Genomic DNA, 24,783 nt, shown 5'->3' with positions numbered 1-24,783 from the left:
TTATTGCACCATAATTTACTGACTGAATCGGTGAATGCTTCATTGGGTGACAAATGAAACTGCTTTTGAGGCATGCCCTTCATTTGCAATTTCCAGATGAAAAATGTGACTTTCTGCATCAAGTAGTTCCTCAGAGCGAGAGGCCAGGGAGGGGAAATTTCCTCAGGTTTAGCCTGTGTGCACAAGTGTACAGTAGATGTGTGGCAAGCTGAGATAGTGGCGACATAAAAGGACAAATACATTTAGAGGACGGAGTGTCCAGAGGAGGAGCAGCGAACATATAAATTGTTTTGAGGCTGCCCTCAAGTACCGTGAGGCTGAGGGTGATCATATCGTTCCCAGAAGAGCGTCAGAGACATCTCGTAGCTGTTTGTGAAGTTCATCTTTCAGGTTCTTCTATTCCTGTGGAGTCAAATTAAACGTTTTTAGATGAAAGAGTTGGACATCAAATCTGACATTGCTGCAATAACACAAAACAGAGTGGCTGCTAAAGAACTGACAGATTTGGTTTGGTTGTTTTTAATTCATTAATAATCAGGTGTAGCCCACAACTGGATAAATTCAACAATAATAAAACCACCTGAAAATGGTCGAAGTTCTTATTTAGGAATTTTTGAATAAGACTGACCTGATATTTGAAAAACAGAAAATGTTTACATTACTTTAGAGTTGTTCTGTGAGATTGACCATCCAGTGTACGAGTCGTCCCTGAATGCACCTTAAAAGTTCGGCCGTTGGCTTGTCTCCTCTCCTCAGAGGGAACCCTGCAGACATGCCTGCTGCTCTGCAGCATGTTAGGCTGGTTGAACACTACTACAGGCAGCAGGATTTGGACCTCAGCTAGTTTTTCTCCAGCACCAGTGGTGTTTACATGCAGCTTAAAGCTGTTTCAGGTGAGTAATTCAGTTAAGGGTTAAAAAATGCTGAGAAACTTTCAGTTTGGTCCTTCTATCTTTCTCTGTGTAGCTGAATAAGAAAGCTTAACTTTGCTTAAATTACAGATTTTAGTGATAGCTGGAAGGTTTTGGTATCACATTTATAAAGTTGTAGCTTAAACATCCTGTATGTGTTCAGCTTTAAAACAACACTGTAGTCGTGGGCTGTTCCATCTACTGCCTACTGTTATACAATCCAATGTATTATGATACCTTGATATGAGTGCAATATGATGTAATACAATATATGACAAAATAAACTCAAGCAGGAGGTGATGCATTACTGTGTGATACGATGCAGAACATCAGGATAAATACAATACTGCTGCATAGTGTTTTAGATTCCAAAGCCAGTTTGCCACTTTAAACCATTCAGGAAAACATTGATGCGCCAAATCTCAAGATTTGAAATAGTGTATTTTGGTAAGAATAAAATTTTAAATAGATGCAAAAAAAGACTCACAAAGATGGAAAACTGTTGTCTAAGGAAGAACAAAGTAGATAATCATCTGTCTGGTTGTGCTTATCCGTTCAAACACAGAAACCATTTTCTTTCAATTTTATTACAGGCTTCTTACCTGAGAAGCAAAACGTGATTTTTAGAATAATGTAGAAACACGCATGTTAAGCCTGTGTAATAGCAATGCTGCAATACCACACTGTTTGGGTCTCTGTGAGATAAAACCAACAAATGTATGTCTGCAATATGAACAAAGAAGTCAAAAAAACTTACAGTAAATGATTGTAAAAACATAGAATTTAAAGCATTTTATTTTATTCATATTTGCAGTCCCTCAGGGGGCTCTCGTCCTCGATGGCCACTGTCCAGAAACGCACCAGAAACAAATGGCTGAAATATTCCCTCAGCGTGCATTTTCTACAGAGTCCTGCTAACGTCCGAATTCCTGATTCAGGTGTTTAGGGCAAGGGACACATACAGAAGTTGCAGGACACTGTCCCCTGATTAATTTTAAGACAGTGAAGTGTTTGAATGTTCAGCAGAGAGACGTATCAGTTTTACTTTGGAAATCAATGTTATCCTCATGTCCTCAGCCCCAATTAATCTTCTGCGGGTGTGAGCTTTGAGCATGCGTCCCCTCCCGCTCAGCCTCGCACAGTGTGCATGTCTAATGATGTGTTGAACATTAGTCTCCTGTTAGAGATGGAGCCGTTAGTTTGGAGTCACTGCCTCTCAGTCCCATTTCACCCGATGGGTCAGGGCTAGGGGGCTTTGCGCTCCTCCTCTCTCCACCCCCATCTTACTTCTGGGCCTCCTGTGTCTCCCAAACCAGCAGCTGAAGCCTCAGTGACGGGAGTGTGCACGCCGTCCTCGCCACAGCAATTTAATCTGCCGAGCACCTTTTCAATCAAGCGGGTGTCAGGCAGTGCCGCTCCCGTCGTGGCTTCTAATACAATGCACAGGCACACTTGCACAGGAAGCAAGGACGTGCGCTGAAGCCCCTGCAGAGGCTTCTGCGTGCACAGACGTGCACCAGACACCCAGATCAATACAGGCAATCATACAGGTGACAATGGGTGCAGGTTAACTGGCCCCTGATTCGCACCCTGCTATCATCACCGTCTCAAAAATTACACAATCAAGAAAGAAGTAGGGTGGCGGTAGCGTTGGAGGGGGGTCTGAAAGGCGTTGGGTGCACATTTGAAAGACGAGTGGTGGGGAACAAGAGCGGCAGCTCGCAGGTACATGAAATGTGTGAATATGTGCGTGAAATGAATTGAAATGGGTGTGAAAGTGCATCTACTCACAGGCAGATGCACATAGACACGCCTTTGTGTTTCGGATTGCGTGTATCCCCTCCATGCGCAGCAGATGTGCAATATCGTGTGTGTTGCACATCCGTGTGTGTGTGTGTGTGTGTTGGTTGTTATCAGAATGACACCATCCTCCTCTCTCTCCTGCAGCCCCACAGGATCAGTGGAGCTGCACCAGTTTCAAATGAAAATAAATGAGAGGCAGTGACCGCTACTGCCTGGGTCCCACTTTAATGAGGAAAAGGAGCAGAGGAGGACGGGTGGGGGGGGACTGGTCCAAGTTGGCAGGGACGGGGCTGAGAGAGAGTGAGAAACGAGTGAAGAGGAGAGGAGGGAGATGTGATGAATGGACGAGCTTTCTCTGTCACTGATGCGATGGCCAATTACAGTTGGAGCACGCTCCGATGCATCGCAGGTGGAGCGGACACTGCTTTGAGTGGCTGGAGAATATCCCTCCATACTCTATTATTTGCATTGAGAGGACAAATCAGTGCAGAGTGTAAAACTTGGAGCAGCTTTGTGGCTTTACGGTGTAATTCAGCCGGATGTTGAATGTCACAAAGCTTTTGTAGGTGCAGACTTACACTAAACACATCTATTTTTTTCACCTGCTTTAAATAAAACCCTGGACTTTTAAGGATTGCATCCTCCAGGATTGTTTTTTTTTACTTTCCTAAACTAAAAGTGAACCCGCCACCATTTTCTCTAATTAGAATGACGAGGGTCTGATTGGCTGTGAGAGGTACTGGTGCTCTGAGCAAACTGAGGACTACATTCATATTCTTTAACTTTACCTGAAACCAAGAGCTAAATGGTTGATACTGGGGAGGCTAAGTGTTCCACCAGAAACTTCATCCAGCCTTCCAAAAACCCCGACCTTAAACCTGTTTAAAATTTACCAGGCTTCAAACTCGCTTTATACCAGGAAACCATCACGTTTTATCTGACTCTACAAATTGTGCCAAGAGGGTGGTCCAATGTCAGCCAGAATGATGCCAGAAGCTTGTTTATGGCCAAAATAAGTGTGTGGTTAAGGCATAAGAGAGCGCAACTGACTGTAGCTTTAAGCCTTGACAGCTGATAACTGTTTTTAATATGCTGCGATGCTGAATGTGTGCAGTCATTGACAATATAACCAAGCTCACCAGACCTTTAACTGGGAGCTGGAAAACCAGGCCAACCCCAACCAGACAACAACAATAAATAGATCATGACAACACAGAGAACCAAAGAATAGAAGCTGAACTACACCCAAGAGGCCTTGAAAATGCTCAGTGCTGGTAGAAATATTAATAGTTCCTCCCAGGGGACCAGAATTTTTGTCAAGCATGTTTCTACATCATTGCCCCTGAGTGCTGTCCTGTCCGGTCCTATGTGGACTGTTAGAACCAGCAGACAGCAGCAGAGTATAGCCAGGAGGCCTCATCAGGGGCAGAGGACACCAAGCGTTGGAGAATGTGGCCAACACATTTGTCATGTTGGGACCACCAGTGCAGGCGTTAGTGTGTGAGGGTCAGCGAACAGGTCAGAAGGTGTTTGTTTGACAGGGCTGGACTTGATTGCTCTGTCCTGCCATGCATGACGTCAGTGTGTAGACCTGTATGTGTGACCGAGTCCCAGTCGACCGTATTGGAACAACGACATTCCCACATTACATAAATGAACTCTTATTTCTATTCAATCTGATGTCTGACTTACAAAATGTGATCCAGGCACCCTGAATCTACAGTTAAGAACTAAATTATTCATACACCTTGCAGATTTACATTTAAAGTTGTTTTTATTGAACTAAACAACTAAGTTGGTTTGTAATTTGAAACGAGACCGGCGTCTCCAAACAGATAATAAGACAACGCATGTCATGTCATGCTAAAACTTATTTATACTCTTCTCAATAATTAATAAAAAAGTATTAATAGGTATTAGAGCCATCAAATCCTTCTTCTAATTGCTGAGTGACTTTTTGGATGTTTCTCTGGTATCTTTGTATGATTGTTGATGAGTTCCAAGCCTTTCAGGTAGGAAGGCCTCCGTGCCAACACCCTAATCTTTACTCCCTCCTAAAATCCTCTATCAAATTCCTGTGAGGGCTCTGTCACGACTCTGCCAATCAGAAGAAGCACATCAGTCAAATTAAGGTTGCATATTATTAGGAATACAAGCAATAATAATGGTGAATGTTACGATAATAATATGACTTGCCATAAATTAACAAATAATTGTATAATTGTGGGTAAGCAGTAATGCCTTCCTGTTTTGGGTTTATAGCAGTCAGAGAACTCAGATGATGAGTAGTCTGTCCAGCTACTGGAAAAATTTTATTCAGTATTTTAATTTTCTGGTCAACGTCTGCTATTTGGGCAGTAAAACATCTTAGTTGCAGTTTCCTAATAACCGTATGACCTCCTTACCTTCTAAAACTTTTTATGCTACATTAAAGAAGCGTCACAGAATATGCTACAGACATAGAGAGCCTGAATGCATGGTACTTAAATAACTAGGTAACACTCACTTCAGTCCTGTGTTTGTCTTGATAAGCCACCAAGAGGTGGGAGACGGTGGAGGCAATGGCCTCAATAAATTTGCAGGTTCCCTAATAAGCCACCCCTAACCAGTCAAGCAGTCGTAAACCTATGTTTTCCTTTTATTTTTAGAAAGAGAGAAATCTACCAGAGTCAGGAAGCTTCAAAGCTCTTTACGTTTTATTATATTATATGATGATATAATTATTATATTATTATTGCATCTGAGTCAGCATGTTGTCAGATTTCGTGCAAAACAGGTCATCGAGCATTTAGAGCGGAATCTGCAGCCCCACAAGTGGAGCAGGGATCCGTGTTAACTGGAACGCGATGTCCTGACCAGAGCCGAGCAGCGGCCAATAACAAACCGAGGGAGAGACGTATCGAGTGATCCAGGAGACGGATGAGAGCATGAAAGCTGAGGAGAGGAGGCAGCTGGAGAAAATATGGGAGTGAGATGTGAGGATTGAGGAGCGAGTGGAGTGATGCAGAATGTTAGAAAGAGATGTCAGGGAGTATCCATCCGCTCGGCCTTGTTTTATTTGGCTTTCTGGCTGCAGAGTTGTGCGTTTTAACGTCTGGGAAAGTAGAGGAGAGAGCAGGCGAGACTGGGGCCGCCTGGAGTGTCCTTCCATTTAGGAAGTGTTGGCTGTATGCTGGCATCAATGAGCATGAGCAGCAGCAGTCGAGTCTGACTGGATCAGGCTCCTCATATGTCCACTTAGGCTCAAACGCAGCTGCTTGCTGTTCTGAATTATTCATGAGCTGCTCATTAAATATTCACGTGTGAAAAGCCCCAGCACCATCATCTCCTCAAAGTCTTCTTTCCTGAGATGCGTACAGGACTCACAGATGATTGTTCTAACTTAATATTGTTTTTATTTTTTGTTATTTGCTTTGTGAGAGCCACTATTTCTGGTCCAGGTTCATTGTTTCCTTCTTTTACCTCACCTATCCCTGTCTCCTTCTCCTCCTACTCCTCGTCCTCCTCCCCCTTTGTAAGTGATCGATTTGTATTGTTCGGGCAGCTGAGCCCCCACCTCAGCCCGAGGTGATAGAAAGATGTAGGGGGAGAAAAGATAGAAATAACTAGACAGAGAGCAGAGGTGAGAAAGGAGCGATGGTGGAGGCAGACCTTGCCATGAGCAAGATCTGGGAGAACACAAGGCCTCAGGGTGGGGAGATGGAGTGATAGCCAAGGCAAAGGGTTAAGGCAGGAGAAGAGAACAGCAACAGAGAACAATGAAGGATGGAGCTTTTTCAGACATGTTGACTGGATCTGACCAGTGGCCCTGAGTAAAACTCGGGCTCAAGGATCCTTTTACGGCGTCAGCAGGAAAAGCTGCCTTACCTTGTTTCGTTTTATTCCCTCCTTTGTTCTCTGGTTATTTCAGCACTATGTAAGGCTAATTTCTCCAAGGACCAGAAACATGTGAAACAAGTGAACAAACAAGACTTACCTCTAGCTGTGCAGGTTGCATGTTAAAAACACCATCAGTTTTTTTTTCTCCAGAAGCAGCATTTTTCAGAAGCGTGTGCTGAAAAACCAGCATCATCATGTTTTATTAATGGATGGAAGGTTTTTGTTTGGCGAACAGGAGGAAGGGATTTGTTTAGAATGGGAAGCAAATGAGGAGATTTGATTGCTTGATTGTTTACCAGGCGCATATGAGATTGCACTTTCCAGTCAATTCACCGTCAGAACCTGTAGCACAGACGCTGCAGCAGAATCTCTGCACGCAGTTATCCAGGTGTTCCTGAAGCCTTGGCAAACACAGAGGAGCGCTGAGGTTCAGCTTTCCCCCTGTAATCCTTGGTTATAATCACCGCAGCCTGTAGTGGAGTAGAGCTAAACGAATAGTTTGTGCTTGAATGAAAGAAGGGGTTCTGTTGATGGTCATCCATCCCAACAGAGGTAGAGGGAGGTGACATCACTCCTTAGGAAGGGAAGTACACCTCAGAAAGCTGACCTGTCCATCACAATACCATTACCGAGACATAGAGCCATGCACCCATATTAACACCGTAGGATAATTTAAAGAGGACATTTAAACTAACATCCATGCCTTTGAACTGTGCAGAAATACCAGAGTACCCAGCAGAAACCAACATGTGCACTGGGAGATCATGCAAACCTCACACAGAAAGATCCAGTTGTTGTGTGATGAACATGATTCCACCAGAATAACTAAAACATCGTAAACAATTTGGGGCCATTTAAACTTCTAACAATTCTGTTGCATGAGCCTCCCTCGAACTTGGAGATGAAAAATATGCCACACAAAGTGCCATTTCTACAAAATTTAAAATAGTGCCGCCCAAATTGCTAGTATAATGCATATGTTCTGTCTTCACTGACGGAGATTCACTCACCTCCACATGCCGAATGCTTGCAGGGGCTGACATGGCAGGGGAGTTGGACCTATTATCTGATAAATTCAGGTAATATTTATTTGACCACAAGAGGGCACTCATAGACTATATATAAAGCATTGAACTTTCATCCCAAGGTGGTCAACTGATCATTGCGCTTAGAAAAACAGCTCATCCCAATAAAGGTATATTCTATAAGTGAAACAATATACATACTTGACGTGACAGGATTCGTTGCTTCACTGCTTTGTTTAGACCCACTTAAAAGCCACTTTTAGATGTGAGAGCAACTGATTTAAGAAAGGATTAAAACTATGCATTAAATCCAGAATTAAACTAACTCAAGATAACGTCATACATTAGTATTTATTTTAACTGATTGTTGACGGATAATGTGCATTAATTGCATGTAAAAGCTAGTTGGTAAAGTCTTCAAAGCTAGGGAATGCCTTCATTAAAGCACATAGGCTATGTGGTTTGACAGTGCTTTGTCTGTTAATTAAGGGAATAGTTGATGACTAAAGTATGCTATAGATGCAGCCTCAAAAAGCTTAAACGTTGATCACTTTTGTTTAAATGTACAAGCGGCACCTTTCTTTATGTGCGGGATTTTTCACCATTGTTCACTTTTAAGTATTTCCTGTGTTAGGCTACTGGGTACTTAATGATACTGCAATAAAATAATGGAATTGTATGTCTTCAGCGTCTGATTTGGAGAAAAATTTAAATTTGTCATCGGTAAGTTTTATAAAGATAACTTTGATATTTACCTGGTGAGTTTTATAAAACTTACCAGGTAAATATCAAAGTTATCTTGATCTTATATAAACTTATACTTGAACTAGAATAACATCATCTGCTTCTGGAAGAAGAGTTCTGTCTTCTTCAGTTACAACGAATGCAAGATGATGGGAATCTGTGGGTGGAGATAAACAATTCTTCATATCAGACGTTTGTGCAGAGATGTCAGTCATGACATGGCTGAATTAGTTTTAAAGGGACAGTTAACCTACTGCTTTACCTGCTTCCTATAATGTTTATGATAGTTTCTGTAGATTTCAGGTTATTTTCACCAGGAACAAGCACACTGTCATCACTTTTCATAGGAGACCTGTTTCTTTAACTGAGATGTGTTGACAGAAAGATTTTTGGACTATCCAGCGTTTCTTGACAGCTAAATGACTGTTTTAAATGTAAATGGCTCGGGGCACTACAAAAAGACCTCAAGGGCAAAAACTATGAAGACATGAGAGTACCTATTCCATTATTATTACCTCCAGTGATGCTTTTGTCGCCTGGAACAAGTGTTACACCCGTCGATTTGAGCCTGAACATGAAAGCATGTGATTACAATGCAGCAGTTGGTTATATAATGTCCTGTTCAACCCTCGTTCTGAGAAAGGGTCGAGTGCAGAGTTGTTCCCACCCATGGGACAGTGTTAGCCCTGAGGCGGATCAGCCTTTCCCATATTTACTCCGACTCTGGTTCCTACAAGTTAACATGCACCCAGATCCACCCACCCACCCCCCCCACTCAGCAGAGCTGCAGGCCAAGTCCCACCCACACCACACAACACTTCTTCTTACGCTGCTCTACGTGTGCAGACTGAGCACATTTTCCCCACATTGACCCAGATACTCATATTCTTCCCCCAGAGAGCTGCCTTTCTCAGTATGAGAGAGGTTTATTATTTTACTGAAGTGCCTCCTTTTCTTTTTCTTGCAGAAAATGAAGGAAGTGGGGCAACCTGGTAGTGTTGCAGCACTGGGGTGCGTTCAGGCTCGCTCCGGTTCCACAGGGAGGCATTCTGGACCCACACAATTAACACAGTGTAAAATAGAGTCAGCAAATTATGTGCAGGATGATTATTACAAAGCTATCCCTGTGTGTAATTGCACCTCTTCGAATTTGGTCGACTCATTTGAGTGTAAATCACCTTACTGGCCATGCTTTTACTAAGGCACCACAGCGAAGCGTGTGATCTACTGCTTAAACTGTTTGCTCGCTCTGAATTGTGATTGTGCAGCATGGCATAAGTTTCATTGCAGCATGTATAATTAGCTGGTATTTGAAGCAAGAATCTATTAAACTAACAATTGATCTGTTGATAGCTTATTGACTGGACATGGAGAACAAGTAGTTGGAGTTTCAATGAATCCACTGAGCTGTGTTCTCGATGACGGGCAGTGATAGTTTCCCTTCATAAATTGAACCTAATCCTGCTTTATGCCTCTCCACATCTTCCTCCCTGACCTGTCTGCTGTGTTCCTTGGTCTTCATGGTGCCAGTTATTCTCTAAAGAACCTCTGAAGCCAGTAATTATTTAAAAATATACATATTACAAACCATCAATTTCCTAATACTTGATAATTATGCACTACTTTGCCTAGTTCTATCACAAAATCCCATTAATTGTGAAATGTTGTGGTTACTATTTAAAAAACCAAAATGATCAGAGCAAAGCTAAACCTTTTGGCAATAGGAACACTAACTGCACATCATCCTCGTGGGGAAACATGGTGATGGCTGTATCATGCTGTGGGGTTGCTTTTCCCAGCTGCTCTCCATCCAATCTGACTGAGTTTGAGCTAATTAGAGAAGATTGTTAAAAAAAAAACGTCACTTAGTAGATGTTGGTAGAGAACTATCCTGAACCCACTGTGCTGCAGGTTTTAGAGGTTTCCCTGCTGCTGCACACCCAACTTAAATGAATGGGTCATTAACCGGTTTCTGCGGCAATTGATGGCATGCTGAGGAGGTGGTAATGTAATCACTTGAATCAGGAGACATCTAACACATGTTGGACAGTTGGCTCTGAGGAGCGGGGTTGGGGACCACTGCAACAAAGTGGGCTAAATAAAAACCCACGCCTCACTTTTTAGATTTTTAATTTGAAAATAATTATATTTTAAGTAATAAAATGCGGAAAAGTTAAAGAGTTTATGAGTTCCCACTCTGAATGTTAGACTTGCACTTATTAGGATCTATTTAAGGAGACATTATAGTTAAAGATCGGCTGCAGCGCCACGCCTCCCTGACTCGGAACCTGCTTCTCCAGCGCTCCGTTAGCTGCGCTGTTGCAGAGCGGTTTTATCATCCAGGACGGGCGGAACAAAACCCAGCAGGAGCGAAGAGATACAAAGAGAGAGAGTGGGGGGGGAAAGGGCGAATTGAGGGGGAGCGGAAGGAGAATGTGACAATTGCTGGATGCGAACAGAGAGTGAGCGGCTGGCTACACCGCCTTTAGGGAGGCTTCGGCTCTTGCACCTGTCCCTCTCCGTCTCCGCGGCCAGGCGCAGTTTGGGCAGAGCGACGCTCCTTTATTTATCGGGGAGGCGCTCTCACACACACGGCACTGCCGGAGGCGCGCACACAGGCACAGACACAGGGCAGGCAGCATGACTTCAGCTTACAATCTGGATTTTCTGCCCGATATGATGGTGGAGAGCCGCCTGCTGGTCCCTGGGGACAGAATGTAAGTTATTTACCTCCTTTTTCTCCTCATGTTGGGTTTTTATTGCTGTCCTAAAAAGCAGTTGTCCGGTGTGGAAATGTGGAATCGGGGTCAGAACGAAGTACTCCGGATCTCTGTCTTCCGCTTTCAGTTCTGGTTTCTTCTTCTTAATATCCGTCGGTAAATGTGAGGAGCGCCCGCAGAACATTATCAGCTACAGACCGGATGGTGATGAATGAACGCCATTATGAGGAATTTTATCCAGCTGTATTATCTGCTGCGCCTCGTTGAAACTGTTGGAACATGCAGAGCATCCGTGGAGATGCCGCCCATCACCACCATCACCATCATCATCATCATCTCCCCGGGTTTGGAGCGATGCGTTCGGGACTCTGCAGCCGGCTGAGGGAGCGCAGAAAGCCCGCTTTCCCTTCCTGTCTGCCTGCAGCTTGAAGCAAACCAAATTGAATAAGTGCAGAAGTGGTGGTCTCTGTCACATGAGCGCGTTGACGCCCTGATGGCATGTTTTTCTCCTCACTTTGGACCATGGTTTTGAGGAAAGCGTTTGCAGAAAAGCACGCAGGAATGCGCCGCTATCCCGTGTCCTTTAATTGCATTTTGCTGTAATTGTGTTAAACTCCCGCGTTTCTGCAGCATGTAGGGACAAAGGGAGCTTTTCATCCCGACATCACGGTCATGTGTTCCCTCCACATGCAGCGCATGTCCCACTTCTGTCCCCTCTGCTCATGGCTCCTATTTGTTGATGGATCATGCTCCTTTATTTCCCAGCAGAAAACCCTTTGCTGTGCTGTAGTTCTTCTTTTTAATTTCACTTATTCTTCCAATAACTTCGGGTGGGAAGAATAAAGACTCATTAAAACTCACTGATCATAGATAAGATATGAAATACATCAGGATTAATGCAGCTGTGATGTGTCTATTCCGCTCGACATAAATGGGTGTAATTATGAGAATATTGTTGAGTCATCCTGTACAGAGTAATACTATTTTATTTTATGCATACCTACAGATATTTATATAACATTTGTTGCATTATTTATTGCCTGGATCAACAGTATGATGTTGGGATTGGTCAATTTTCTAAAAATCGGATTTCTTTATTTCCTTTTCCTGCATATACTTTGATGCATGCTTCTAGGTTAAAACAGCAGACAAATGTAAATGTATCTACTTTCTGGTGGATTTAAAACTGTGACATTTATCAAAATCCTGCAGAATATATCTGTATATATGTGTTACTGTCCTTAAATTGAAGAACAATTACATATAGGTTCAAAATCAGCATTGGCAGGTCAGAAATCAGTATCACCAGGAAAATCCTGATTAGTGCATCTATTTCTCTCAAAGTTTATCGGATTTAGGATCCTGTATAGGATTTGTTGTAGCGCTGTCCTGTAGGAAGGGCTATTGTTAGATATTAGAGAACAGCCAGTCAGCCATAGATTGTTGAAGTTAGCCAATTTCCCCTTGATTGGCTCGTTAAAAATAATCGTTAAAAACAATACTCAGAAATCTGCTGAGTTTTTTCCTTCCTGTTCATGAAATTCACCAATTTCTGTATTTAAATGCATCAACCAGCTCCATGTACTTTGATGCACATTAGTTTAGTAAAAATCAGATAAAGGTTAGGGGCATGTGCTTTGAAGCAGAAATGGGGATAATAACGTAATCCCTTTATTTTCTGTTCGATTCAAAGCTACAACCGCAATCAAAAAACCTGCAGAATAATAAACAAAAGAATCCATATTGGTAAGAAAATGCCTGATCAGTGCATATTTAATAGTAATAAAGTACAGTTTACTACATGGTATAGTAATGTTAGTTCAGGAACGAAACCTGACATATTTTGGGATGTTATTTGAACAAAAACCTAAAAAGCAACCAAATCTCTTTATTTTTATTCTGTTTAAAGTTTAGAAAATATTTGATAAGGATGTGATCAGTTTTAGATGAGTACCTTCATGTATTTGACTGCTCATGATACATGACATCATCTCCTGCTGTGTATTAGTGTCGTGCTGTAATTAGTGAATGGAAGATAAAAATTCCCATCAGGGCTTCCATTTGTTTCCTAAATCAAAACTGCATCTATTCCAGTATTATTCCAGGATGAAAGGCCAGGGTGTGTACTTTACTCCTGAGAGTCTTCCTCCATTGACTTGCTGTGTAGTCTATTACCCAGATGCTCTTGTGACGAGACGGGTTTCTCATTAATCAGTGTCACCGCGCCTCACGCCGTGGGCCCGGCGGGGGTGCTCTCGCTGCCGCCCTTCTCTTTTCCTCTTGTTGATGTGTTTTGCATCAGCGGCTGCTCGCTGTGTCTGCCGGGAAAGTGAAGGATTTCTAAATAATGCGTGTTGCTGGAATTAGACAGGCCTATCCGTGCCCTCTTACCCAGCCGCCGAGGAGGCGGACAGGTTGAACCAGATAGCACTTATGGAGATGACACTTTGTATTTATGTGAACACGCTACTCGATGGAGGCTTTCCAGCTTGTGAGAGGTGCTCTCGGTAATCTTTTGACATAGTTCTTTGCATTATTGTGTTTAACTATATTGTTTTAGTGTTGTCATTCATGCCAGCTGCTTTCCTTTCTCCTGCATGAAGCGTGTCTCCTCCCAGCTCTTCTACTTCCTGTTGCAGCTTCCTCTTCAGTAATGACAACGTCTGACTTCAAAACAAGACCCGCAGGGCACAGGAGACCACATATTCTTGGTTTGATCAACATTTCAGCAGGTTTTTAAAAAATCTACAGCTTTTCCACAACAGACTGCATATACTCCAATGAGTGCCTAAAAAGTGGAGAGGTTTGGGCCAAAAGAAGGCCCAAAAACAGCAGATTGTTACTGAAATGTGTCTGATGCACCTTGATGACAGATCCAACACATGCCTGACCCTTCAGCTGATTGGTTTTCACCTAATATCTCTTTGCTGGAGCTAAAATTCTTTTTCGTGTCTTATAAATTCAAGTAAAGAAATAGATAAAGATTGTCTTTAAACCAATCAAAAATTTGTTCTTCATGAAGTTCTGTTTTAGATAGCTCCTCTACATTCAAAGCTATCAGGATGCTTCCTGGATGGCTCCTTTTGAAGGTTTCCCAGGCAGTCCCCACTGGAGCAGAACCCAGGGTGGACCTAGAACCCACTGGAAGGACTTATGGGGAGCACACACTGGCTTATTCATTAATACACCTTTTTTATTCTGTAAAATGTTGTGTTCAAAGCTAGGTTGCATAGCAGTCCTTATTAGAGGGGGACACGGGAGTGGATTTTCTCTCCTGTCCCATCCCGCTCCCACAGAAAAATGTCTTGTCCCATCCCAATCCCAGGCCAGCATAACGAAAAAAATCCTGTCCTGTCCCTCTCCTGGTAAATTGACTCCCATCCCGCTCCCATTCAGAACGACTCCCACTTCTGTGCCACTGCCATTTTTGTTTTCTTCATTTAGTCTTTTGGCAATTTCTTTCTTTGAAGGACCAGTTAGGTCCCTGTTTTTAGCTGTAGTAAAGGCCAGTTAAAGTAAAAAGAATAATAATGAAGAAATAATAAAATATTAAACAAGGAAACAGACCATGCCTATCTTAGTTGAATAAACAAAATGTACATAGTTGTATTTTACTCATTTATTAAGTGATTGTTTCCTTTGAACAATGACATCACTTTAATGTTTCAAGTTGCTGAAACGAAAGAAAAATGCACCTAGTAAGAGAACTATACTTGTTGAACAAAAGTGCAAAAAGGCATTACCTTCATAATTTAGAAACTGTACCTCAATGGTTCACAGCCCTGGTCCTCAGGGACCCCTTCCCTGCTTGTTTTAGATGTTTGTCTGCTCCAGAACACCTGATTCAAATTCTGACATAACCTCCTATACAGGCATCAAGAATGGAGGGTCAAACTGGACAAATTTAATACAATAAAATCATCATTAAATAAATAAATGTGAATGTCCCATAAGTGAAGTAAATGTAACATGAAAGAAATGTAACATTAAATGTGCCATTAAATTAAAGGTACCATTTATTTATTTAATACATCATTAGAAACAATAAATGTACCATTATATCATAAAATGGACTACAATGCAATTAAATATGCCACAGAATAATTAAGTATAATTTTACAGACGACATGACGTAATTAGTGGTACACTTAATATTTAATGATGTATTAAATAAATTGTACATTTAATGGTACATTCAATTTTTTTCTATTTCACAACATATTTATTTAATATCTTCCCTTGATGAAGCCTTTCTACGGAGTCCACGATGGGACATGGGGGAATTGTTTTCTCTTTTGTGTTCTCACGCAATAGTCTTTGCGTTATTTCGCAATACTTTTAGGGATAGTTTCCAAACCAGATAACTGCAAAAATGAAACAAACACTACACCCGTTTTGAGATTTATTGAGTTTTATTTTGAAATCAGCATTAAATAAAATTATCTTCAATCAGACTAAAAGACAGTTTTTATCCACAAGCTGTCAAACAAACTACTGAACTCTGGACAATAAAACTGCACAAAACCACATCTGTGACACTTTATTTCCTTATTACTGCTGCATGATGTGTACTTTTGTTTTGTACACCATTAGTGTTTTTGTTTTTATCGTGATTTGAACGGTTCTTCTTATCCTAAGCATTTAATCGCATTGTTTACTGCGCGTTGACCTGCATATGACAAATAAACCAAATCAATCACATATCAGTGCTGTTTGTTTTATGAGCAGTTTGTCATCTGTGCTGCTGCTCCAAAATGCCGAACGCAAAAGTATTGCGTGGAGACGCAAAAGAAGTACATTTCCCCATGTCCCCTCACGGGCTTCCGTACCTTACCTCTTAAATCTTTAGAGCAGCAGTTTTGTTGGTCAGATGAGACTTGACACATGTTGGTACTTTTGGTTTGATGAATGAAGAGATGCAGGGTTGATTTAATCCAGAATCTGTTTTATAAGTGTCCTTTAATCACTGGTGAACTTGATTACAACTAAACACGTTTTACAAGCAGCAGACTGCGTGTTAAAACCGCTACATTCAACTCTCCTGAAGTTCGGTAATATTTGCGACTTTCCTGTCAGCTCTATGAGTTTAATAGATAAGTCCTTATTTCTGACTTTACGTTACAAATCAAATTTTACCACGTCCAGTTCTCCACCTGCGTTTGCTCCCTCCATCCTGAACGCAGGTGGAAAACACCGAGCAGAAGCACTGTTGGCTTGTGGGTCGTGTAGTTCGTTTGACTCACATTATAGTTTAGGCTTCTTGGAAAAAAACTACACAACGTAGATCCAAGTTTTTTTTTCTTAAAGTTTATAACAAAGTCTCAGTTTTACATTTCCAAGGACAATTGATCCTAGTTTATTTCCCCTCCTATTGGTTAGCTCCCGCTCCCGTCTGTTCCAGTTCATGTTTTATCCTGTACCGTCCCAATCACTTGATCTTTACTGATGCTGTCTCCCGTCCCGCGGGTTTCCTGTGGGAATCCCGTGACCCGTGGTACTCCCGAAAAATGTCAGCCTCTAGTCCTTATATGACCTTCTGTTCTAAAGAAGCAACTCTTCTGAAAACGTGACTCATCCTGTATATGACAGACACCAGGTGATGAATATTATCTAGCATGATCCACCGCAGAGCTCCTGATGTGGATCCCACCTGAACTACTGGGCCTCCAGAGTGATGCTGTTGGAAGGAGGTGTTTGGGTTCCTTCCATAAGCAGATCTTAGAAAAACGGAAAAGTGAATGGATGGATGAAAATAGTTGCAGTAAAACATCTGAAAAGCTTCAGAAAGGGACCACGTGTATGTGTTAAAAGAATGTTTGGATTTTTTGGAGGAAGATGAAAAGAAATTAGGGATGACTTGAGACTTTTGCACAGTGCTATACCGAGTTGAATGATCCCAGTCAGTATTGGGATCACAGATATGGGCTGGAGTGAGAGCTTGGAGGAAAATGGAGCAGGACCTCTGCCCTGGACTTTCCACTCTTCTTCCAAGTGCGAAGCCGAGGCTAGGGTCTGCCTGGGAAATATGTGACCCCTTCACCTCCTTTGACTGCGGTCAACTCTCCTGTTACTAAACTGTAAGGTTCCTCAGGGCCCATCACACGTCCGGCCTGCTGGGGGTTCAACCTTCAGAAGAAATAAAATGTCCGTTCAATTTACAGCGGGTTATGGTTGCTATACTTGTCACCAAAACAAAAAATGACTGTAAACCTTCACCCAGTGTGAAAACAAGCCGGGATTTCCACAGATGAGCCAAATGTATCACTTACCTCGTAGTGTCTTTATGACTGTTCCACCCACTTACCCCTAAAAATCCCCTTCCTGACCCCCTTCCAAGCAAGAAAGGACACAAATCATGAAGCCAACAGCTGAAAGGCTCCTGTGACAGACAACATAGGGTTCTCATGAGAAATATCTTTGTAAATGTGTGCAGGGGGTGGGTGGCTGGGAGTTAGAGAGGGTCTGCTGGGCTTTAAATGGACCGACAAGAGAAACTGTCACTACTGCTAATGCTCATTTGAATTCATTCAATTTAAATGTGACCATTGTTATGCAGACCTTGATCTGAATGTCACTCTAGAGGAAGATGCATGTGGATGATCACAGGAAATACAAAGTTAGGCATTCGCTGCAGTATTTTAGTGAAACTGTTTCCCATCAGAACCTTTATGGATTAAAACTGTTATATTTAACAGTTTCGGTCCCAGAAAACAGCTTTACAATCACATGCACAGATGAAACCATTTAAAGGTAAGAAAAGGTTAAAACAACCAAAGATGTACCTATCAAGTTTTACCCGGCTGATACCGATATCCAGTTTTCTTTCTGTTCCGACTCACGGATTCTGATGTTAACTCAATTCAAGACATGCTGTTGGTTGGTGTCATCACTGACTAAAAATGGTGGAAGTTCTTAGTTTTGATGCATTTAGTGAAAGGAAAAGAAAATCAGTTTTGTTTTGTTTTTTACATTTGATCCACCAGATACCAATCACAGACAATCAATAGAGAATTGGTTTATTCTCATCTCTGGCTGATTTATTGGTGCTTCTCTAATATTCTACAATCTTACTTTCAAAAAGGAAAAGATATAATGTCGTGAGAAAGTGATCCTAAATGCACAAAATATGAAATCAGACAAATAAAACTGGTATAAATCAGTAGAAAATGGTTACTTCGTGCGGTAATACAAGCAGAAACTACGGGTTTGACAGTTTTTCAACCCAAAATTGATCAATAATCAAATAAACATGTAACCACACAAAAAGTGCATTTTAAACATTTTGCAGAAGGTAGATAACAGCCTCTGGTAAATCATTTCGTAAACAGATGATCAAACCGACACGGTGGACTAATCTTAGGAGGGAGAATGGAGTGCCGAGAGATCAGCAGAGTGAAAATAAGTCAGGCTCGAAGAGGAGACGTTCGAAGAGTAAAGGCGTGAAAGAAGGGAGAGCATTGATAGTTTGACATCGTACAACTCCCTGGACAGACATCTGGCTGAATTTGAGTTGTGACCTATCCTGATGTAGAGATTAAAAGGAAGAGAGAGAGAAGAAGGAGAATCAGTCGTGGTGCTGTTGGGCTTTTATTCCCCATCTCATTTTGCTCTGCATGATAGAAGAATATCAAAAAATACCTTAATTTTTCGGATGTTTTTGCTTATAATGTTATTTAGCTGGAAAACATGTACAGTATGTGTGATATATGATGCAATGGAGTTGTCTTCACACATCGCCAGCTGCAACATTGTTTTATCCTGCTCAGTGTGTGTGTGTATGCTGTCATAATGATAAATGTCTTTTCTCTGCTGGGGCTCAGGAGCAGTTGTCTAAGGCTGACACCGCTGTGTGGAGTTGGTGATGTATCACGACCGCGTGTCTGAGCGCCATCAGTTGATCTACCTGTGGCAGAGCAGGGGTGTGGTTGTACAGGAGGAAGCATCCATATGGAGACATAAAGAGGTCAACGTGGTCACGCCTGTGTTTTTGGTGCGCCATGTCTGCAGACACGTAATGTCTCTGCAAACTGAGCACCTGCAGGTATATTAACAGTAGAAAGGCAGTTTTTTTTCGCTGCTCATGATTTTATTTTATTTTCTTTTTCAACCAGTTTTAGCCGATTTCAACTTCTCTGTAAAAACTCTAAATGTATATTTTATTATTAATTATAATCTATTATTTTGCTGCAGCTTCTGTTCTACATAAAAACCTGTAAATAAATCCATCTTTGACTGCAGCAGCATGATCTCTAACTGTAAAATGTAAGAAACTTCAACCTTTAAATTTATTTATTCACTGAGAAATAAAATCCATTTTTACATATTTTTGCTAAATAGTTTTTGGTCATTATGCTGCTAAGACCCATAGACAACACATTTTTAGTCTTGTAGCAGAGATTTATCTGTAAAATGTCCTGGTTTTGGGATGTTTGTGATGCAGCGCCCCTTAAGAAGAAACAACATCATAGATCCTCCACCATGCGTCACAGTGGGTGATATGTGCTTTTTAATATATTATTTCTCTCACAATGAGGCCACCTGCAGTGTTTGTTGCTGAGAAGCTGGATCTTAGTCTGATCGGACCAAAACTCACAGTTCCTGTTAAATTCCAGTAGAGTCTCATTAACTTCCATGTAACTTCTGTGCTTACATTTGTGATGGTAGGACGGGCCATGCCTCCCATATGTAGGGAGGTTGCTATGGAGACTTAGTAACTTCTCTGCTACAATTCCCCCGCACGGAGCTTTAGAGATGTTTTTCTGTCCCTTACCAGCCTCCTCACTGTGGGGGGTAGGAGGTAAATCTAGCTCCTCGCCCAGCCTTGTTTGTCTCAGTTCCACTTGGTTTAAGCTTTTTAATTATTGCTCTTACTCTACATATGATCAATTTTTTGAGAAAAGCTATTTTCTTGTCTTCCTTCTGAAGATCATCACACATTTACCTAACCTGAATGGCAAGTTCTCTTGTTTTCCCCATTATGAAGACTTAATAAAAGAAATGGGCTTCTGCCCGGTCAGATTTAGATACCAGGGTAACAGGAAGTCATCGATCACTACTTCCAAAAATAAACTCACCCTCTGAACCTCTGAGGGAGCCGGTCACAGAGCCAAGTTGATGAGTAGGTTTAAAAAGGGGGCAGAGCTACATCTAAAGGTTCTGCTGTAAGCAAATGCCTGATTAAGACCCATTCTACCACTGGGGTAACTCCTGCCAAGCCCTAACAAATCCCAGGAGGGAAATGAGTTATAAAGTTGAGAAATAAAAGTAAAAAATGCTCGAGAGGAATATTTAAAAAAACTAAAGTTCCAGATGTTACAGAGAGCCTATACCATCTTACAAGACTTGAAATTAAAGTAGTTGAAATTAAGATTTTAGTCCTTGAGTCAAAAATCAGCTGCAGAATTAACTTCCTAGAGGAGAGTCTCCTTCCTGCTAATAAAGCTGCAGTGATTGAACTCGCTGCACAACCACAGTCTCTTACTGTCTCAGTAAGTCTGAGATAAAGCTCTGCTGGAGTGACACCCAGTTAAAATGGAAGGTAGCTAGGAGACAGAGCTGGACTCCAGCTCAGGCTCACAGCCCAACACAAAGGAATTTTGATCTCCCACTTCCTGTTCTGACCTTTAAGCACCACATCGTTTGACACATCTGAACTGACACTCACTGTGAATGTGAAATATTCAAGGCTCAGTGGAAACGTGGTGCTGCTGGTGGATTTATTGTTCTCAATGTGAGTATGGGCATACAGCAGGTTTATACTGAGTGTTTATAGCTGATGCTCACTGTTGATGTGTTCATGATTGTCTCCTCACCAAAGGCGTTAGAAGAGATAAAGCCTCTACAAGGACTCATTACTCCTGTTCCCTTTGTTAACCATATTCCCTGTAAACTTGGCTTTTGTGTTCTGGTCTCCTTCAATGTAAAAATATGTTTTTTATTCATCACTGGAATGCTTCTTAACACATCTACCTGTGTTGCTCTATATTATACATGTTGGCTTGTAGCTGATTGGTCTGCTTGTTTAAGCCACACAATGATGCTGCAGAAGTGTGCTTTGTGTGAGGCTGTGTGCATGAATAAGGTCGAGGTATGCATCTCTATTCTGAGAGCGCTGTTTGATCACTGGGGCCTTGAAACGAGTGAAGGCTGATTTACTAATATTTTTTATTTATTTCAGTGCAGCATGCACACATTTCCACCCACATAAACACACAGCATACACAACATGTGACAACGCGGAGCGGCGCCAGCCCCACGTTGTTCACGTTATGTCCCCCGGGTTGTTGTGACAGGCAGGAAAATAACCACATCTTGCGAGACTTCGAAAACCCAGAGATGATCATTCTCCCCATCTTGGTTTATAGAAAGTTCTTCTTTTCAGCATCCAGTCTTTGCTCTGTCGTTTTCTTTCTTTTCTTTGTCTCATTGTCAACAGTCAGCCATTGCATTTGGACTGTGCAGCAGCATTTCTCTGCCTTGCCAGAGGGATAGCTTACCTCATGCATGTCTCTGTGAATTTCTCTCAACCCCTTCTTCCACATCTCTTTTGGCCTTACCCTCTCTCTCTCTTTCTCCAACCCCCCCTCCTCCTTCATTCGAGCGTGCTAAATGCTTTACCTCTGTCAACTCTTGAGTCGGAGAGGAGCTCATTATTGTGGAGAAGGAGAGGAATTTCGGATTAGGAACAGCATTTTTGGACTGAGGCTCTTGTTCAGCTAAAAGAGCCATCAGAATACAGAGGGAGAGGCTTACCTGCAATATTATTCACTAATAACCAGCACTGAGGTGTTTCTCTCAGTTTTTTTATTTTTATATTATTGTTTATGTTTTAGCTTCAGCTAGAATAAGTTTCATTTTCCTCGGTTATGCTCTGTAGCAAAAATACATCAGCTATTATTTTTAAAGGAGACCATCTTTAGGGAGAAGGTTTCTCCACATTCAGCTGTGAGGTCACATGCAGACCTGAATGCCTTATTCTTCGACTCTAGGTTATAAAAGAGAACAAAGTGCCTCTAATGAGGCCCTTGTTTGTTGATCCATCCGACCCATCTTAAATCATAAGAGCATTTGCTCGTGGCCACTTGGGGTTCACTAAAGAGAAGAGTCCTTTACAATTTCTGAAACCAAAACTGCTGCTTTTTGATTTATGTTTAGAAGTGATTTGCCAGGTTTTCTTGGTGAAAAAAAGCCAATTCGCAACTATAGTTTCTTCACAGAATTTATATCCTATCTTCTTATAAATTCCCTTACAAAGAATGTAAGAAAAAGGTTATAGATCAGATTTATGTCCTAATGTTTCTCTGCAAATTTCACAAGAAACACATTATGGTTTAATACTGTGTTGCAGGTCTGAAGTGCAGGGGTTGGACAATGAAACTGAAACACCTGTCATTTTAGTGTGGGAGGTTTCATGGCTAAATTGGACCAGCCTGGTAGCCAGTCTTCATTGATTGCACATTGCACCAGTAAGAGCAGAGTATGAAGGTTCAATTAGCAGGGTAAGAGCACAGTTTTGCTCAAAATATTGAAATGCACACAACATTATGGGTGACATACCAGAGTTCAAAAGAGGACAAATTGTTGGTGCACGTCTTGCTGGCGCATCTGTGACCACGACAGCAAGTCTTTGTGATGTATCAAGAGCCACGGTATCCAGGGTAATGTCAGCATACCACCAAGAAGGACGAACCACATCCAACAGGATTAACTGTGGACGCAAGAGGAAGCTGTCTGAAAGGGATGTTCGGGTGCTAACCCGGATTGTATCCAAAAAAGATAAAACCACGGCTGCCCAAATCACGGCAGAATTAAATGTGCACCTCAACTCTCCTGTTTCTACCAGAACTGTCCGTCAGGAGCTCCACAGGGTCAATATACACGGCTGGGCTGCTATAGCCAAACCTTTGGTCACTCATGCCAATGCCAAACGTCGGTTTCAATGGTGCAAGGAGCGCAAATCTTGGGCTGTGGACAATGTGAAACATGTATTGTTCTCTGATGAGTCCACCTTTACTGTTTTCCCCACATCCAGGAGAGTTACGGTGTGGAGAAGCCCCAAAGAAGCGTACCACCCAGACTGTTGCATGGTCAGAGTGAAGCATGGGGGTGGATCAGTGATGGTTTGGGCTGCCATATCATGGCATTCCCTTGGCCCAATACTTGTGCTAGATGGGCGCGTCACTGCCAAGGACTACCGAACCATTCTTGAGGACCATGTGCATCCAATGGTTCAAACATTGTATCCTGAAGGCGGTGCCATGTATCAGGATGACAATGCACCAATACACACAGCAAGACTGGTGAAAGATTGGTTTGATGAACATGAAAGTGAAGTTGAACATCTCCCATGGCCTGCACAGTCACCAGATCTAAATATTATTGAGCCACTTTGGGGTGTTTTGGAGGAGCGAGTCAGGAAACGTTTTCCTCCACCAGTATCACGTAGTGACCTGGACACTATCCTGCAAGAAGAATGGCTTAAAATCCCTCTGACCACTGTGCAGGACTTGTATATGTCATTCCCAAGACGAATTGACGCTGTATTGGCCACAAAAGGAGGCCCTACACCATACTAATAAATTATTGTGGTATAAAACCAGGTGTTTCAGTTTCATTGTCCAACCCCTGTAGGTGGGCTAGCATTGTGTTGCCATAAAGAGCTGACAGACCATCCATCCATCCAACCCTCCATCCATCCAACGTCACTCCATCCATCCAACCGTTCATCCATCCAACCGTCCGTCCGTCCGTCCATCCATCCAACCGTCCATCCATCCAACCGTCCGTCCGTCCATCCATCCAACCGTCCGTCCATCCAACCATCCAACCGTCCATCCAACGTCCGTCCGTCCGTCCGTCCGTCCATCCATCCATCCATCCAACCGTCCATCCATCCATCCATCCATCCCTCCCTCCCTCCCGTTTTGGTAAGGATGCATAAAAAGAATAACTAAAGGAACACTGTGGCCTTTCTGTACTGAATGTCCAACCAGTTTAAACCCTTGATCCACCTAAATAGAAGAATGTGACGTGTATGTTTTGACATGTCCGTTTACAAAACGTTGACTCCCTTTTGTCTGTCTTACACCGTAAGGCTCTGATCTCTGAAACAGGCGGTAGATTTTGCTGTTCTAATTCCTCTGATTAAACCCCCACTGATCACTTCTGGCTTTTAAACCACCCTCTTCATACTGGACACAGTTTGCATACATTTCCAAGGATGGTAGGCTTGCATAAGTGCAACTGTTAGATCATGTGAGAGCTGGACCCAGTAACACTAGATGCCACTGAAACTTCAAGGGTCTGATCACATGTCATTTAAAGGTCAGGAAAAGGTCAGCACCACCTGCTAGGAGCATGCACAAGTCCTCCTGCAGCTTAAATCATATTCCTCTAGCCACACATTCTTGATTTTTAAATCCATCATATGTTCTTTGACTTTTCTGTACATCTTTTAAGCATCTCAGCATATTTAGTTGATCAAACACAACAACCAGAATTGATTTCAGGGCCTAACTGGAGCTTTAGCTCTAGATGTTTGCTGTTTTTTGTAATTCAAACTTTTACCTTAAATTGTGAACCTCGGGCTACATTTGGTTTTGATGAACTTGGTCATTAAGATTGGCTTCTGAGGGTCTCAGAAGTATTGTTCAGTGAGAAGGTCTAGATTTGGTTTTCATAGCCTTTCTAACTGCAGCAAAA

The 24,783-nt window shown here is 42.1% G+C and overlaps 1 protein-coding gene across 12 annotated transcripts in view; it reads left to right on the top strand.

Annotated features, from left to right (window-relative positions):
* celf2 (cugbp, Elav-like family member 2) overlaps nucleotides 1-24,783 on the top strand; it is a 473,358-nt gene that overhangs the window by 268,119 nt on the left and 180,456 nt on the right. For 2 of the 12 annotated variants that reach the window (XM_047390250.1, XM_047390249.1), the window contains exon 1: nucleotides 10,581-11,079. The exons of 7 other annotated variants lie outside the window; for them this stretch is intronic. In XM_047390250.1, coding sequence (XP_047246206.1) covers nucleotides 11,003-11,079 — 77 coding nt within the window. In that variant the 5' untranslated portion in view covers nucleotides 10,581-11,002. Of the gene's footprint in view, nucleotides 1-10,579; nucleotides 11,080-24,783 lie in introns of those variants that run through there. 3 more of the 12 variants (XM_047390247.1, XM_047390252.1, XM_047390251.1) reach the window with 3 other exon arrangements.

Source organism: Girardinichthys multiradiatus, chromosome 17 (assembly GCF_021462225.1).
Source record: "Girardinichthys multiradiatus isolate DD_20200921_A chromosome 17, DD_fGirMul_XY1, whole genome shotgun sequence".
NCBI classification, from domain to species: domain Eukaryota; kingdom Metazoa; phylum Chordata; class Actinopteri; order Cyprinodontiformes; family Goodeidae; genus Girardinichthys; species Girardinichthys multiradiatus.
The sequence above is the reverse complement of the archived record's forward strand: the minus strand, read 5'-3'. Positions and strand labels throughout refer to the sequence as shown.